At 41.4% G+C, this 19,393-nt stretch overlaps 1 protein-coding gene across 8 annotated transcripts in view; it reads right to left on the reverse strand.

The window, feature by feature from the left end:
• Positions 1–19,393, reverse strand: part of celf5a (cugbp, Elav-like family member 5a) — a 185,723-nt gene that overhangs the window by 22,302 nt on the left and 144,028 nt on the right. For 7 of the 8 annotated variants that reach the window (XM_084920858.1, XM_084920853.1, XM_084920857.1 and 4 more), the window contains exons 4-6: positions 14,613–14,741; positions 12,337–12,416; positions 4,222–4,368 (exon numbers count right to left, since the gene is read on the reverse strand). In XM_084920858.1, the coding sequence (XP_084776984.1) occupies positions 4,222–4,368; positions 12,337–12,416; positions 14,613–14,741 (356 nt within the window). The remainder of the gene's footprint in view (positions 1–4,221; positions 4,369–12,336; positions 12,417–14,612; positions 14,742–19,393) is intronic. The other variant, XM_084920851.1, reaches the window with a different exon arrangement.

Genomic DNA, 19,393 nt, shown 5'->3' on the forward strand with positions numbered 1-19,393 from the left:
GTATACGTGCGGGGGCAGTTTATAGTACAGCCAAATGATGCAGTAATCTGTAACCATCATTTCTCATGTGTGCCTTTTGAATGCGAGTCCCTCCAACAGGGGGAGATGTTTCCTAATGTGAGTTTATAGCCATCATTCTCCCTCTGATCCACCCACACACTGTCACTATTAGCACCAAGTTAAACCATTTGCTTTCCTCTAGTTTAGCTATCTCACGCTCTGTCTAATGCATCTTTGAGGGAGGCAAGGCGACCAAAGTGCTGGAGGAAACTTCTCACTTTAACTCAAACACAGAGGAACCAGGGAAAGCTGAAACGGCCAGCCTCACAAAGAGACGCCACTTAAGATGATGAGAGAAGAAAAGTGACTTTTGTCAAATCTCGCTGTGTGCCAATGTGATGTTTGTGTCGTGAAGGGAAAATACAAAAAGCAATAAAAGCTGGTTTTACCACTCGCATTCAGCGTTTCACGGGAGAACTATTATAACTCATCACTAACGCTGGACTGAAACATGGAATCTCACTCTTGTTTCCCTTTGCCTTGTGTTTTATAAAATCACCTTTTGCAAATAGGATGTCTCCTGTCAGAGCACACCGGTGTCTGTGTCGATCGTGAAAATGGCACATTTCTCATTTTTGGCATATGTTGTCAGTGTTGTACCCCCTCCAATTTGTGTTCAGAGCCCCCTCCTCCTCCTGGTTTGACTAAAATCCAATTTACTGGCTGTCAGCTCAACTCTATAATCCTATCCACCGCTGTAGTGGAGAGGTAGCTCTTTGAATTTACCATTTACTGTATTTACTGGTTATGACTATATATACGAGCTCTCCCAATGTCTGTATTCCATACCGTGCCACCTCTTCTTCTCTTGGCTAGTGTATATGGAGAGTAGGAAAACACATAGCGTGTCTTTAGAGGTAAACTCTTTTTTTTTCCTGTCACTGCAGCTTTTTGGTCTTTGGGGAATATATGTAGTTTATCTTGCAGCAAAGAAACATTCATTGTATCGTTTCAGCACCCTCCTTGTGGCTACAGGCGAAGCAAGGCTGCACGCCGCGTGCATTTAGTCAGCACCAGTGATCCAACTGTACTCATAACTGCTGCACACCTGCATGCAAGATAACTAATATTCCTCTTTATTCCACATTATTTCTTACCTAACAGACCCTACCAGTATTTAGATTCATTTAGTAAGGAAGATATGAAAATAAGCGCCTTGCTGATAATCCATTGCTGTCTGTTGCACACTCATTACTTTGTCAAAAGCTGGAATGAGTTTATCTCCAAGGTTGGCCTGCCTCAGCGTTTCTAAACCAACTTTCTTTATTTTGGCAAAGTGATAATATGCTATTACATAGCATACATAATACAAAGGAGAATTTCACCTTCACTAACATCTTTCATGCTGTGTAATCTTTCTGTCAAGAAACCATATATGTGCAATTTCTCCTTTAGATTTAATGGTAATTGATTCTCTCTAATGCCAAAGTATCCCCCGTGCCCTTGTTACGTTCACTCCGAACTCAATTTCCTCGCATCATCCTGCTGTTTGTCGTATTATATGTATATATGAGGGGGGGTGGGTAGGGGAGTGAGAAAGAGCATTTACTGCGCACTGTGCGTGAGTGTGTATACTCTTGTGTGTGCCTGTATGAGTCGACACGGGTCTGTGCCACAGTAAATAAGAGTCATGGCCAACCTGTGCGGGGCACAATGGTCTCCCTGCAGACCGCTACTGCCTCCACCACCCCTTAAACATTTGCATTTCTCCACATTTTCTGGGAAAGGGCTGCATTTCATGAATGGTAATGAAGGTGGGAGTTTTACTGGAGAGAGCACAAGAGATGGCCTTGCAATTACTCGGGGATGGTCAATTTGCACATTTCACAGTGGGTCCCATGGCTGTGATATGAAAATGAGGGAAATGGATAAGCCCCCAAGACCCGGCTAACATCAACAATTAATCCTAGCATTTAGAAATTGGAAAAAATATTTAACTTTAACAACCAAGTAAGTACAGGAGAAGATGATTTTGCACTGCTCCTTCTTTGTAAATTATATTTTCCACAGATGATCACGTGCATTTAGGCGACTAAAGCCCAGGTATTTATCACAGAGTCGGACGGAAAGCATTTCATCCAACCCAATTCAATTGATTTTAGTTTTCTTCAAGTAGTTAGTGTGTCTGTGTGTGCATGCGGTGGCATATGCACTGAGGGGGTGCATGTGTGTGCTTTGCCTCAGCAGGAGAGAAGAAAGTTTGTGTGCAGATAAGTTGCCCATGGAATATTCTGAGTCAACTGTGTCCCCTGAAGCATCTCATGGGCCCAGAGGGAGGGACAGTGGGAGGGAGAGGGGAAGGGTAGAGAAGCAGTATGATAGTGGGTAGAGGGGGCGATTGGTGAGAGGGGCTGCACAGGCTGTCTGAACTCATCAAAGAGCCGAGGGTCTGCTGTGTGCGTGCATGGTGCCATGCCCTGGGGGGGTGGGTGAGCGGTGGTAGGAGGGCAGAGTGAAGCTGATGAAGGGGTTGGAGGGTACAAGCTAACCAAATGTGTGCGCGTCTACGTGCTGAGAGTGCTGAAATCCAGGCACTAATGGAATGGCAGTACTGTTTAAGAGTAGAAGAGCTGAAAGTGGTGTTGATGGTAGTTAGTGATAGTGATGATAGTTTGCCAGGCTAATTTTCACCTACAACAATATCCGCTAAGTAAGGAAAAACAGGGAAAAAAGCAGCGAACAAAGAGTCTGCGTGCAGTGAATTCGCTCGAAGACGTTTCACTGCAACAGCAGAATCCTCATTTAATTATTTGCCTGTGTGACTGATGTAAATTCTAACACTTTGGTCAGTCATCATCCCAACATGGATTATTAAGTGAAAGATGTTAAAAAGCCTACTTTCAAACCACCGACATGTTTCCCTTTTTTAGAACTTTGATTTCAGAATTTTTGTAGATTTATACTGGAAAAAATGGAGTCCAAGCCACATTAAAATTACACTATTTTGTTATTCTGCCTTCATACCTAAAATCTAATTGTTTTAAATGAAATGAGTTATGATGATGGCACAAGGGTATAAATTCTCCAGATGTATTCTCCAAATATAATATCTACCATCTGCAGCTTTCATTGGCTGTTGGAACAAATTCTTGAATTAAACAAGATTTCACATATCTTCTGGCCACTTGGGGGCAGTGTAAACAACTGCCCCCAATACAGAAGATACTGCGAGCGCAGCACTTTAATATATTGCCTTTCAGGTTAATAAGTCAAAAATTAATTAGCTTTATGTCTACTTGATAAAGAGTTAATGTCGCTTTGTTTTAATCAAAAGCAGGATTTATGCTGAGCGTTTCCAGCCACCGATGAATGAGGCCCGATCGTAGTCACTCTGGTCTGCTGTTTACCACATTTCTGTCTTTTCAGCTGATAAATGTGCCACTATGCACGAGTTAAAAGCAAGTTAATTGCTCGGTTTTATCCAATGCCTGCTGTGGCTAAAAATGATAAAATAAGAGTTTTTAAGGGGAACGACATAGTTCGGTGGTAATTCTCTGTAGGTTCATCATGCTGAGCAATATCACTCACACACCATTGTCATTTGGTTTATTCACAATGCAATTTGAGGATCTGCAGGCTAGCCATCTAACTTAAACCCTGCTCACACAGAACAGGGCTTAACTTTGCTCGCTGGACATCACATTGTGGTTGTTGATTTGTCGCTAGCAACTCCAGCTGCTTAGGTAACCCTGTAATATGTTTACTACCTCGTCAGATGTTGAAATACATCATGGCTTGTTTTTGTTGATAGTCGCTTCAACTGCCTCGATATTGAGAAAAATTGAAGTTGGAGCCACTTGGACTCGCTGAATGCTACTGACTTTCTACGATTTCCAGTCGCCACATCGCTTATTCCTTGCCTACAGATTCTGCATACTCAAATGCAAATACATGCTTTTGGTGATTAATGATAGTACATAAAATATTTTTAACATTTTTCTTCCAGTGTTAGGTACAGTATATCAAATCCTTTAAAATGTCATTGTTTGAGAGTGAAGATGTAAAACATTGCCAGAATATGAAACTCACTGCTACTAAAATTTTAAGTATGTGTACTACAAAGTAATAAGATCCATTATCCATGCATAAAATGAAATATAATCTTATTGTTTCTCCCTTTAAAGTCTACTGTGTGTGCTACATATGCCTTTTCCAACTCACCGCATGTGCGTAAGAGCTGTAGGTGCTGAAGGGAAGGGCGATGGCTGGGTTAAAGATGCCAAACTGCCCAACCATCTGCTGCATACGTCTGATGGTGCGCTCCTTGTCTGTGTCGGCAAATTTGACCACCAAGCTAGAGGAAGCACCCTGAGTGAGTAAGAAGGAAAGAAAAAAAAAAAAGGGAAGAAATCAGATGAGGGAACAAACAGCCACTTAACTGCATGTAGCCCTCACACTTACACTCAGCAAATGAACGTGGTACATACATATACGCAAAAGGCCTTGAGAAAATTAGCATTTATGATTAACTACACATTTAGAGACAGCTGTGAACCAACACTTAAAAAAAACTGCATTAAGAACGTTAGTGGTTATTATTTCAAATTTCTTAGTCTGCCATGTTCATTTGCAACAACAACTGCTGTTAACATCGATACCTAGTGAGCATCTCTAATTGTGTGTCAGAGATTTGCTTTTCATTACTGCAGAAAATTGTGGCTGGCATACATAAACATGAAACGGACAGCTGCGTTAAGAATAAAAATGTTCTATTTATTGAGTGAAAAGCTCAGATATGCAGACAGGATCAGCCTGCTTTCTTTCAGTCAGAGAGAGACATACACAAAGTCACTCAGGGCAAAGCCGACTCACTGTTTATATCATAAATAGTTTATATCCCTCACGCCCTTCCAGGCTTTTCCCTATCCAGTACGGCACATATATGTAACATCAGAGCTACTTTGTTAAGGTTAAAAGATCTGCAATGCACAGCGGTTCCTACTGGCCTGGGTAGAAGTGCTCTTCAAAGAAAATTCTTCTTTTCAGGGCGATTTCTCTCCTTCTGCCCAGCTTCCGTTTGAGTCTCCTCCTCGTTTCTGTGTCTTTGGCAATTCATCCCTATATCAAAACTATTACCCCTTTTTGCAGCCCAATAATGAAACCAGCAGGTGTGTCTGCCACACACCCTTCATTAAAGAATCTTCAAATGATTTAGCGCTACAGTTGACCTTTTGTGTGCTCTGCCTCTCCTCCCCTCTGTGCCCCCAAACAGGCCAATCGATCCACATAAAAGGCCGAAATATTACTCTGATCTGACAGTGTAGAAAGGTTGTGTGTCAGTCACGATAAGAGGCTCCCTGAAATTGATGCGAGATTGTCAATAGCAGTGGTGACTGGTAAAGCGCCTGGACTGGGGTTATAGTTTTCAAACTTCTAAAGGCGGTAATGTTTTGGATCTGAGTCAAATATCGAAGAAGCTGTGTTGGACAACAGGTGCATAGTTACAAATGGCATCTGCATTAGCAGGTTATTATTGCATAATTAATTTGACTTTATTATGCTCTTTTCTGTGTGTTTTCCCTCACTGAGGTATCGCTCTAATAAAGATATCTACAGACAGCAAAAAACGGTCAAAGACAGGCATTGGACCTTTTTGACTGTAGCATATGGATTTTATGTTCTTCCTTTCCCTTTCTCCCCACATTTCTCAATATTCCCACAAGCCCTCTCCTCCAGGCTAACTCACTGGTTGAATTACAGGCTTGCAGTACTATATGTCAATGGTCAATTGGTTAGTCGGCTGTGTGACTAAAAGACTGACTGTATAGCTAGTTGAGTGACAGTTAGCCAACTAGCCTGGCTAGCTGGTTGAATTACAGGCTTGCAGTACTATATGTCAATGGTCAGTTGGTTAGTCGGCTGTGTGACTAAAAGACTGATTGTATAGCTAGTTGAGTGACTGACTGACTGGCAGGCTAGTTGGCTAACAGACCAATTGAGCACTTACTGGCTCTGGCTAATGACAAATTAGCTTGTGCAGTGCTAATGCCATTCTATCAGATGGGAATAAGACGCCTTGCATTCATTCTGACTCATGTACGATTCTATAACGAATACAGAAACAAGAGATAGAAAAACACAATAAAAAAAATTCTTAATGCCTCTCAATCTCTTAAACAAAACCTCATATATTAACACTAAGCTCAGACACTTCAAGGTTGGCAGTGACACAATTGCAAGTTTAGCGTTTGTTGTTGTCGAGCATTTTACTATCTGTACGATTAACCTTGCTATGAGGTTTAACTTTGGGAGTGTGCAGCAGAATACAGACAAGATGCTCTAGTATATACTGAATATTTTACCTCGCCTTCACAGTTAAAGAAGCTATTTAAGGTTGCTCTTTGGTAATGAGAACTATGAGTTTTTCCTCTGGTTAAGGAGATTAAGTTGGAACTTTGCAGTCAGCCCTTTGCCATCTAGAACTAAAGTGTGCCTTCTTGAGAAACAAAGTTTATTGGCTTGTCTTATTATACAAGGGCCTTGTGCCATTTGCTTTCATACGCTTGCATGTATGTCCCACTCGCTGCAAAGCTTTTTTTCAAGGTCTCTACACTGAGACTGCCCTCCCACTGTTTCTCCTAAGGACACGTAAATTTTATGGCTTGTCGGCTAAGCGTCCATTGCCACATTTGTTTATCTCAGAGGTTTTCCCATTTAGGCCTGTCAGGATATCAGCGAGCAGAATCTCCATTGCTATAAAGAGAAGAGGATGAAGTGTGATGTGAAAGTCTCATTAAATTTTTAAGCTGCCAAGTGTGAGCAGAATCCCCCTGCCGGGTGTCTCCCAGCTGCCTAGAGAGCCACTGAAGGAGCGGGAGTTAAACAGGAAGGATAAAAAGCTACTACAGAGACTTAGAACCAAAAGGAAAGTCTGCCTCTTTATGGCTTCTTCTCGTTGCCAAGGATGGTTGTGTTGGTGTCTGCTCAAGCTGCACAAGCTGCAAACCCTCATGTGAATAAAGGAGATAAAGCCTCATACCTAGTGATATATATTTCATATTCTTTTAACTTTAATGCCTGCTTGCATTTGATAACTTAGAAGGAAGATTGGTTCTCTGTCCAGTACTGGGAGATACAGTCGGTGTCTTGGCTTCAAGTGTCTCACAGTGAAGACCTTTATGGTGTTCCTGTCTTTTGGGGTCAGTCATGCTGTCACTGTGTTTGCACACCTATTAAGAAATACTTTTAAAAATTTTACAATACTCCAAATCAACATAATATTTTAAGAAGCTCTGCCATGGTCCAGCAACCTGTCCACAACAAGATGTCAGGAGTTTGAAGGTAACAGCTTCTGTTTATATATATATATATATATATATATATATATATATATATACATATATATTTGCTGGAAAAAAAAACAGATGGTGATAGTTTCACTCTCTCTGAGTCATTCTTTTACTTTCACTCTCATCATGTTTGGTCAGCAGGAAGCTCGAAGGATGTTGGTTTGGTGTAAGTTCTAATTATACTTGCAGTAACATAACTTGTTGTTGTCAACGCAGCAACATGTATGTTAAATGTGATTGCATTTCAGCTGCCTCCTGTCAGCTCCACACCCTCGTGAGGAGGAAAGGAGAAACTGCTGTGACTGTAAATGACAGCAGATTTCAGCAGACTAATGACTCTCGCGCTGATCTGAAATAAGACAGGTGCACATAAGTTAGATTTTTCATACCAACAATTCAGAAAATTTATATTCTTTGATGCATTTAATTATTTAATCCAAGTTAAGAATCTGCTGATGTTTCCTTATATGTAAAGTATAATTTAAAATTTCTTTCTCACAGTGAGGAAAACACGCTAAACTTAAACACTGGTATCACATTGGTACTTGGTATTAACATATTTTCACAGCCAAGGCATCTCAGGATCAGAACATCCTAAGTCTCCTGTCCAGTGTTTCCAAACGCCGTGACAGGCTTCAGCTCGCTACAAACCATAATTCAGTGTGATGGAAAGATGGATAGAAAAGAAAAGTGTATTAATGACACAAAACACTTTATTAATAGGAGTAAGTTATTCAGACTGTAAAAAGAAGAGTCTACGGAGAGCTTTAAATCTCTTTAATGCGTGTGCCAAAATCTGTCAAATTGCTAATTTTGTTACTCAGTTACGCGCAGCAGGTCATTCAGTCATTCATTCAACTTTTCAATCATTTCAAGACAAAGGACCTCAACTTAGAGAAACTAAAGATCTGAAAATTTTTAATTAGTAACATTGAGTTACTAATTTAATATATGCAATCTTTTAACAAAACTCAAAGAATATTTCAAAATATGCATACTGACTTTATGTAATTTGATTACGTGTAAATTTTCTGTATAATCTTTCCTTTGTTTAGTTTTTATACAAGTACAGTGGCAGTTTGTTACAGGGCCTCACCATTGGCACCAGTCACACTCATATTCACACCTATGGCTGATTTACAATCACCAGTTAACACAATTTATGGCACTTTTAATAATATAGCGCCAAGTCATAATAACAGGTGCCTCAAGGCACTTATGTTGTTATGTAGATGCCCTACAATACTAAAGAGAACCACAGGAAACCCAAACCATCTCCTGTGAGCGGTCGGGGTGAAAGGAGGAAGACAGGACAGAGACACACTGTGAAAGAGAAGTGTAAAAACACAGTGAGTAAAAAAGGTGAATGAAGAAAAAACACTGGGAATCCCTCAGCAGCCTACACCTATGCAGCATAACTAAAGGAGGATTCAGGGTCACCTGATCCAGCCCTAACTATATTCTTTAGCAAAAAGGAAAGTTTTAAGCCTAATCTTAAAAGTAGAGATAGTGTCTGTCTCCTGAATCCAGGAGAAGGGTCTAAAAGTTGAAGGCTCTGCCTCCCATTCTACTTTTAAATACTCTATGTAAGCCTGCAGTCTGAGAGCGAAGTGCTCCATTGGGGTGATATGGTGCTATGAGATCTTTAAGATAAGATGGGGCCTGATTATTCAGGACCTTGTATGTGAGGAGCAGGATTTTAAATTTGATTCTGGATTTAACAGGGAGCCAGTGAAGGGAAGCCAATATAGGAGAAATATGCTCTCTCTTTCTAGTCTGTGTCAGTACCTTTGCTGCAGCTCAGTTAACCTAACATGGAGATCTTTGGACTGTAGGAGGAACATGCAGAGAACACGAATGTCCAGGATCTCCGTAGTTTGTTCTAAATACACGGTGAAAGGCATTTCCTTCAGTCATGTTCAAAATTATACTAAAGCTGTATAGAGTACTCTTATATGATATAACTATTAATTTTTGGCACGGTGCTACTCTATGGTTGTTTTTCCAGTGAGGCCAACCATTACACTACCCCAGCTAGCCATAGAAGGATAAATGGACTTCCTATTCAAGCTTAGCTCTTATAATAATGGATGACTGGGAACTTGTTTGGTTATTAGAATGTAAATTGAGTTGCTAGAAACAATACTGATTGAAATTAAAGACCTAACTTAAATAAAAGCAGAATGTTGTTTAGGGAGCAGCAACACAAAGATTAATCAACCCTGTGAAAGACTGACATTAACACTCCACATTTCATTGAGTCCACAACAAGATTATTACTTATGCCAGTATTTATATGTATACCGCTGCATCGGCTGCCTCTTTCATTTCATTAAAAGACGTGCCTTATTGGGTATTAAATCCTGGCACTCGTAGCACTTGCATATGTACTCCGTTCTCTGTCTGAAGTAACTGACAAGATTCAGGAGATGGGGAATCACATTTAGATGAATTTTAAACTTCTTTTTTTCTTGTCTTGCACTCTCAATCATCTAGCTCTCTCTTCTAAGCAAGCGTTACCTCATTTGCTTTCTTTTGTTGTGTGCTTATCCTTCCATCATCCTGCTCTGCTGCTTATATCTCAGTTCCTGTGTCAGCTGAAACTGCCTCGAACTCAGCTGATGCGCATACGGAGTGAAAAAAAAAATCAGCATGGCTCTGCGGACCTGACCCACACCCCCGTCATCTCTGTGTAATTTTGTCCTGAGACTTTCTTCCTACATCACCCTGCTGAATTCCAGCAATTTGCTCTACAGCGCTAGAATTTAAATGTTTAATTGAGGCACTCGTGGCCTGAACTTTGGTGGTGCGTGCACACCAGCGATAGCAGCTGGTGATCAAGGGATGGTGGCAGAGTATACGGGAGAAGAGATATTTATGCTTGAATTATGATGGGTTAGAGTGTGATCGGCCGCTGATGCCGGATGGGTAGTTCCGCATATGGAACAAATGCAAGTGTATGTACACTCACAATGGACTTCTAAGCATGCAGCAGCCAGCACTCTTCGTGCAGTCTCTTGATGCAGATTTCCTTTTTCATTTCCAACTCACACACAGATTAATACATACAAAATGCCCACTCCTTCTCTACATGAATAACACAAATGTATTCAGCTCAAGTCCTCCGAGCTGGAAAATAAGATCAGTCAGGGAGCCTTTGACCCTAGTCCGTGGCTGGACGTGGATGTGGCAGTGAGCGGTATAGAACGAGTGTGCATGCATGTGCTCATGCAAATGTTTTACCCACAAAGTGCTTCTATTTGTAGATATTTATGCATGCGCACACATGCATGCGTGTACGTCTGTGTGCACACGCATAAAATCTAAGAAGCAAGTGTTCATGCTCTGGGGCGCTGGCGTTCATTTGCTGTAGTGTTAATATTCTGTGCGGTACACCTCAGCCACTGCTGCTATAGGTCTTTATTATTGTCATCTTTTTGACTGAAATATGAAGGAATGAGGGAATTGCTTCTTTGATTTGCCTGATAATAAATTCTCTGTCTCTTTGGCTGTCAGTGGCATTTATTTCTTTGTTTGATTTCTTCATTTTTAATCCACCACAACATTTGGTAAATAAATGCTTTTTCATTCAGTTAACATGCTTGTACATGACTTCTTTTTGCAGTTGTGGCTCGACTGCAATCGAATTGATCTTAAATTAACACACAGGATGTGCGGCCCATGTTTTTTCCAGGATCTTTGCTACACTGACGGACACGCTGCTCTGAATAGAACTGTCCTGCTGAGGCATAATAGACCATCGGAGGTCCACTAATCTCAGCAAGGCAGGCGCACTGTGCCTGCTCCTCCAGCAGCCACAGGATATGAGATGCTGATCAGATTTCTATAATCAATTTACCAGAGCAGGAGGTATAAATCCTGTCCATTCACTCATTCTCTCTCTGCCCCCTCGCTCTCTGTCTCATTCTCCCTCTCTCTCCAAGTCTCCCCCCCTCATCCTTTCAGCACCCTGCTTATAGTTGGATGAATAATTCAGCAGCCAGTGTGGTGAAAGGTGGAGTAAACAAGTCTATTGCCTAATATCCCGAGAGGCTGCCAAAGAGAGACGAGCGAGGGCAGAGAGGTAGCAGAGATAGGGGAATGGAGCAACACAGAAGGAGGGTATCTATGGAAAATGGACATCCAGAGTCTTTCCTCATGACCTGCAGTCATTTGCACTTAGATTGACTCAGAGGTTGCGCCAAAATGGCACAGCTGGCTTCAAGTGGTTCTCTCTGCTCCTCTCTCTAGGGCCACACATTGGCAACCATTAATAATGAAATCATACAGTGAAACACAACACCTGTGAGATAGGGTGGGAGGGAGTTCACTGTCCCAGCCTTTCTGAGACGAGAGCTGCCGAAACATAAACGAGGATGAAAGCAAAGTATACTTCAGGCTACTGTATAAAACAAGTCATGACTCTCTGTCCGCTCGCCGAATGTCATGGAGAATAACTCTATTCAGGTTTGAAGTGCAGAGTAAGTAGCTTTTATTTTGACACAATCAGGTATACAGAGACCCTGCTTAAACACGAGACACATACAAATGAGCAGTACAGCTTTTTGTACTCGCAGTAAAGCTAGTGCGGAGAGAATTCAGAGGACACAGTGTGCTTACATAAGGAGCTAATGTAATCTCACACTGGGGTTCTATCCACTGATTATGCAAACAGAACTACTGATTGATGACTCATCCAAAATTCAATTATCACTCTAAACAGTTTTATCTGGAAATCAGATTAGGATTTTTTTTTCAAGTACCGTGTTAATTACAAAGACAGCAGAATATTTGTTTTTGGATCTTTTTTAAAAATCTGCCATATTTATAAGGAGGGATTCAGTTGATTCGAACGTCGAAGCTGAGAATTTACAGCTCCAAAGCAAGACACGTGGACTGCAGCTATTGAAGTGTTGTGGATGTTACAGATGCTTTGTGGCCTGAGTGGGTTTCTGTGCTTTTATATGAGGGAGACAGCTGTACTCACTGGCATAGTCTGGCTGCCGTGGAGCGTGCTGATTGCAGACTGAGCCTCGGTGTGTGTGGAGAACTTAACGAAGGCGCAACCTGGAAGAAAGAGCAGATGCACACCGCACACAGGTAAACACACACAGACATACAAAGAAGTACATTTACACATGTATATATTAATATAGAGAGAAATATACTGTATATCCTGTACAATGTTCACTCAAGTGAGCCATTAACAGTGTACATTATATTAATAAATTAATAATAATAGTTGAATTATATTTGACACCACAGAAATCGCTGTGCAGTGAGAGCCTCTCATTGCACAGCAGGCTGCCCAACTCCAGGCATTAGGCAGGCAGACAAGCAGGCAGAAGCTGCAGGCAAGAGATTGCACTGGTGAAGCAGAAAAGCATGCTATTTAGCACCACATGCCTGTCTGTGCATATTAAATACGAGCTAAACTGGCTAAACTTAACTAGCAAACCATCTAGGCTCTCAGAACAATTAATTGTTTCTACGACAAGATGTTCTGATCACTTCTTCTGATTTGAACAAGGCCCGAAACAATCAAACCTCTTTGCTGTACTGTCCTTAAAGAACTATGATTTTTCTCTCTTTAGGGTCTGGCTATGATACCTTTTTCTTTCAAAATCAACCAAGAAAGTACCCTTAGTAGAAATGATTGAAGGGGCAGAAACTAAAAGATGCATCACCATCTAATTCAAGACAAAAGAAAAAATGCATTCTCTGTGAAACTTGCAGTAACTGTCCAGCCAACTGCTCTTGCAGGTCTCTGAGCTCAGTTTATTAAAACGTGAGAAAGCTAGAGCGAATAAAGATGCCCAGCGACTGACACAGAAACACATGCAGACTAAATCTGGGTCTGTTGTCTGAGCTGGCAGGACTATCCACTGAGCCACCGTGTCCTTTTATAATTACACCCCATCTCACCTAATTTCATTTTTTCATGTTAAGTTTCCTTTTTTAAAATTATTTAATCTGTCATACTGTCAGTCTCCTTATCATCTTCTCTGCTTGACCCAGTCACCCTGCCATTCTTCCTCTGTTAATGGGCTTACGCCTATGGACACCAGCCTATCACGATGCCCATTCAGCTGTCAAAGCACTGCCCCCCTATTGAGATATGAATAGAACAGGGCTAGAGCTCGCGATGACCTGGACAAGGATTTTGCCACAGTAGTACAAACCATATATCAGTATAATTATGCATTTAACACTTCCTGCACCTTTTTAAAAAAACTAAAAAAAAAAACTGAACGTGTGAAGCGGTGAGGAAGCATAAAATATTCTCTACATGTCATTTTGTATCACAGGACTTTGAGATGCAACATGGTGATGAATTTTTTTTCACTTGTTTAGATGTTTTTTATTTGATATGATATAATTATACTACTAGTACTGCTACTGCTACTACTACTAATAATAATTATTACTATAAAAAGACTTTGAAATGATACTCTCAGCCATTACCAGAAAAAAAGAATTGTGATGATGTAATGGAGGATAATGACTTGAGTGTTGACAGTTAACTTAGACGGAGCATAAATACTGCACAGCCACAAAGAAGAATGCAACTTGTTCCCATCCCCACAGTGGGGACACTTGAATCGTTTTGACATCCGTCTTTCTTTTCTCCTCCTCCAGCGTACTGCAGAGTCAGAATGTTCTTCAAACCCTTTTAGATATAATTCCATAACGATTTCCATAAGCGCCGGCTGGGGAATAGGCTTTAGAGACATGAAAAACCACTGGTCTCTTTGCTCTTTGTTGCATGGCTATCTCAGAAAGGGCTTCAGGATATCAACACTTCAGTACCTGCGTAAAGTCCAGCGGTACATTCAAAACAATAGACAGCAGCAGGATAATGACGGGGATTTTGTTATGCAGGAAATTCAGGTAAATACTGAAAAAGTGTTTGCAAAGTCAACAAGGTAATTTTAAATCACAGCAAGATATCACATGTGGTGAGAGAGCTGGGTTTTCCAGGACTAGTAGCAAGACTAAAAGCAAAAACATTATCCTAATTAGAGTAACGATAAATTTAAATATGGCATCTTTTAGAAACTATTAGACTTTGACAATCCCGTGTCCCAAACAACATAACGTTAAATTTTTGACATCAATTAACCAGTCGGACTACTTGACCTATATCTGATGGATGTTCCGCATAGATTTGAGACACCGCAGCTGACACACACACACTCGGATGCACTGTCACTTCTTTGTCAGTGACCTAAATAATGCTGTCAGCTGTATCACGGCTCTTACCTTTGCTGTTTCCGTCAGGACCTCTTAGGACCGTGCACTCTTCGATGACTCCGTAAGGCTCGAAGAGGCGGTAGACATCCTCCTCGGTCTGTTGTTTGTTCAGCATCCCAACAAACAACTTCCTGTCTTCTGGAACAAAAACAAGAGTCAAAAGATTACATTACAACTTTGACCTCAATTATGAAACCAATTTAAGAGCATACAATAGTGAAATGTACAGTAGAGTCACCGTTGGTGGAACAGAGACAGCAATTTAAAAAGGAAGTCTCATTTTCCGCAGGAACAAAGACACTTTCGCAGAGCCTCGGTACAGTAAAGTAACTGTCTAGTTTATTTAGAGCAGGTTGGCCTCGAGTCACATTGTATTATCTCTTTTCCCAGACTGATCATTTAAAATCTCCACTATAAGTGGGTTTAGTCCCATGTGGGCACATATACTATAGCAGCAGGGGGTAAGTGAGTGGTCAGGGGCTGGAAAGAAGAAAGGAGGGAAATGGTAGACTAATGAAGAGGTTTCTCACATGCTCACACACGCAGCCACAGAGACCCAAGACAATGAGAGAGTCTTTGGTCCTTTTAAAAGCAGGAAGGGGCTCCAGGCAGCTCTAACCTCCTACACACCACACTGTACTGGCTGAAAGCTCCAGTTCTCTCCCTCTTTCTCTTTCGTTTACTCACTCTTTCTCCTTCCCCTTTATTCATCTATCTCTTTCCTGCGTTCTTATTCTCTCGCTGATTCTACATTTTTCCCCTCATTCTTTTTCAACTGCCCGCCTCCCTCCCTTCCTCCCTTTATCTCTCTCTTACTCTACTAATTGCTGCTGATCCAGTGTTTTTTGTGCAGCCAGAGAAATATTTCAGTGTGCTCTTCAGTGAACAATGGCGTGTCTCTCCAGTGAGCAACGAAGGCTGGGAGACACGCCATGAATAACGCTGACTTTTCAACAGATAGCCCGTACGCCACCGAGTCCTGTTAAATGCTTTGGGATCTGATCTTTACCTTGACCTGACACGCTGTGTTTACTGATGTACTCTGGCCTTCCATGATTAATGCCACAGTGCAGCATGTCTCAGTTGGCAGCAGAAGCTCTAAAATCTTCCTTTTATACAGATTGTTTCTCCAACACTGACCTGTGCCATCACAGGAGACTGAGTGAGAGGCAGGACTAGCAGCTCGAGAGCAGCAAAAAAATCGCCGCCAGGGGTATTGCCCGGTGTCGGGGTGACCTGCGATGGCTATCGATTGTGTCGTGCCGTTGCTGCTCTCTGACCCTGAGCCGAGCCGATACCCACATTCCTGCAGCGAGCACGGCAGAGAGTGTGTGTGGACATGGCGCCCAGCTTCGGTTTCAGCGCTCAGCAACCCCAATGATGCACCTTTAAAATAATCACCCGTGTCAGAGCGTTGTCTAGGGAGGGGCATCCCTGGTGCCGGCTCCTTATTGCAAGTGGCAGGATCAGAGGCTATGTATCAAAATGGAAGTGATGCAATGTGACATCTGTCAGGGTGGATTGGAGAGCATTTATCTGCAAAAAAAGAAAAGCCCTGAACTGGAAAATGAAAGGCCAAGATGGTCCTTCCTTTTGCTGGAGGGAGAATATAAATTCTGAGGTTGGATCAGCGAGATGAGTCAAGAGTGGGGGATGGGGCTGGACTGCACATATTTCCCTGAACGCTGTCAGACCAAATCTTACATACGGTCCTGTGACAGAGAGGAGGCCATCTGAGCTCCTACTGTACCTACCTAGGTAGTAGCTTATGTGGGTCTGAAAAGTACCAGTGCAGAACCTTTAACAGTTCTGTGCCTTTCATTCAATATCACAATATCAGTTCACAGTGAATTACACAAAAGCCTCACAGTGTTGTTGTCTTTTAAAGTTGTGTTTATTCTAATTTATTTTTGCATTATGTGTGACAGAGGTATGGAGACATGTGCAGATGGTGACTGCAGAATATCTGCTTCTTTTGTATTTAGCAGAAGTTCCTAATCTGCAGCTGCGAGAGAGAAAGAGATGGAGTACATGTTGGGGAACATAAATGTGCTTTGAAAACAAGCTAACAATGCATGAAAACAGATCATCTAGTAGATCTGTTCCACTGTCTAGGATTCTGCTCTGGCTGCTCTCAACTAAAACGCTCCCTTGGGAATTCAGGTCTTGTGTTCATTGCCAATAGAAACATTATCTCATTTATCTACAACGCTGCAGCACAGGCGGTGTGCAAACAGACACAAACAGAGTGAAAACACCTACAGTCATTTACAGATATCTGACAGGGGAGGGGGAAAAAAACGAACAAATGAGGGACAAAGGGAGGGAGAAAAAAATTAGACGCAGAAACAAGGATACCCTTACGTCCCCTGATACAACGGATTACAGATAACAGCTCTCCCCCCATGACCACACGCACAGTATACACATGAGTGCATGCCCCACTGTTAACTATCTTGTAACTACAGAGTATTGACATTTTCTCGGTAATCACCTTAACCCGCCTGAGTGCTGCCGACTGCTATTGCTGCTAACTTCCATCCGCTAACTGCAGCTACAAAACTCTCACAGCACCCAAGGCTGCTGCTAATTGCAAAGCCGCTGCTAGCTGCAAGTGTAGTTAATACTAATCTCTTGTTTAATCACTGCTGTGTTACAAGCTGCAGCACATATTACAAATAATCTGCATTTTCACTGCAGTGCAAAGCTATATACATATGTCTGTTTGTGTGAATGATACTGATTTAAACAGAGGGGGGAAAGGTTGGCTTTTCCTTTGGTTTCGTCAATACCTTGTTTCATTACACCGATTCTGAATCTGGATCTTTTAAAGAATCTGGACACAGTGATATAAATTGGCAGAGCCTCTGTTGCTTCTTTCCTTTTCTGTTTGTTTTTTTGTATGCTCTTCTTTCATAAATCCCGAACTAATACGATGAAATACTCAATTTTCCCTTTCTCCATTTCTTCTGGAGAGTATCTTTCTTTCATATTTAGTTTAAAAAAAGCTTGTGACAGAAACAGCGATCTACCAATTCATGGCTAAAGATGAGATTCAGAAGAGTGCCACGCTTATGCATGCTTTCATAAGTCTAATGAAAGGAATGTGTATTTATGCTTCTGCCTTTGTGCATACATAAAATAGTAGCTGTTTTTGCGCAGACCTTTATGAATCTGGTCCAGTACTTCCTGGACCATGTTCAGTTGATTTCAGTTGTCACAGTAATTCAGGAGCACCTCTGTGTATCCTTTATCTGAAAGAAACTAAATTCAATTTGTGATTCACTGACAGCTTTTAATAGCTTTCTCAGGTAATGCTACTTGTAAGTGGACTGTATCTGACTGAGTACTGTTTTAACTGAATATTAGGTCACATACAACCGTAAAACAATGCAAAAGGCTAAAACTGCTAGCAACTAGCATTCCTCTTTCACTACCTTTAAAAACACATGCCTTAGCAATAGCTGTTCGAGGCTAGCAAATTGCTCCAACTGTGCAGTTTAACACAGAAAAATTGAGGAAAATAGTTGTATTGTGGTCTCCTTACATCATAATGCAACCTAGTCAAGTTGAATATCATATTAAATTAGAGAGACTCTGCGGGTCCTGTAGTTATTAAGAAGAAATATCATCACCTAAAGAATTCAGGGGTCCAATAACCACCAGCAAGTTCGCTGTGAAAACTGTACTGCATGCTGGCATTAAGATGCATTTACAGCTCACTGTAGCAGAGTACTGTATTCAACTTCAGTGACACACCACTGATGTCCTGATATTCACCTCCCCATCATGTTTAATTTACTCTGAGTTACTAAACAGATGCTTGTTTGGAATAAATGCATTGGAAATTAAACTCCAGAATAATGAATTGGCAGTGTGCTGTCTCGTTATAAATATTGATTTCCTATAAGATTTATAGGTCTATTTGAAGCTGCTCTAATCAATATAAACTTTTCAGACTAAGCATTTTGGCCCTGCGTGAACTCTTAGAGTTAACAGCACTAAAGCAAATTAAATCAGTAATATTTCATATCTCAATTTTTCATGCTGTTGCCTAACCATTAAACTACGTGCATGACAAACAATAGCGCAGTAATCCCTTTCTCATGCATGTGTTCTCAAGCTCAAAAGCACAATACTTTCTTCTCTTTGTTTCCACTGGAAGTTTAAAAAAAAAAATCTCCTCCTCACAATAAACAAAAATACACCACATCTCCAGCACAGTCTAATATACTGTAGACTTATTGCGCTGCGTTTGATGATTACGCTACATTACTATGCAAGAATTTTACAGTGGATTGAGACTTTGTGAATAGCAATGGGGCAGAATGGGAGTTTTTGGAGCAACAAGATGAAAAGAAAAAAGAGAGAAGCCGGGGAAGAAGAGACGCAGAGAGAGGGAGAGAGTAAATGTGTGGGAGAGTGAGAGTGATGAGCCCATACTGTAAGTTGCTGTGCATACAGTCCTGTAGTCCTTGATAAGCCAGGATGGATGAAAGAGGTAAACCATTGGAGTGGGTAAATCATTGTCAGCGGCGGGTAGGATGAAGGAAGCAAAGGGACGTGAGACAGGAAGGGAATGGGATGGAAATGGGAGTGAAGGGAGAAGGGAAAGCATACCAACAGCTTTAGGCGCTCCCTTGTTTTCAAATTTCCCTTTTCTAACTGTCTCTTTCTCAATTATTTGCAGCGGAAAGGCAGTAGTTATGGAGGGAGTGAGAGATATTGTGACAGAGGGAGAGCGTGCGCTATAGAGAAAAAGTACTTGTCGTAAGGATGGGGAGGTTGCT

This window comes from Perissodus microlepis, chromosome 23, assembly GCF_051167445.1.
Source record: "Perissodus microlepis isolate ML-2025 ecotype Zambia chromosome 23, ASM5116744v1, whole genome shotgun sequence".
Taxonomy (NCBI): Eukaryota; Metazoa; Chordata; class Actinopteri; order Cichliformes; family Cichlidae; genus Perissodus; species Perissodus microlepis.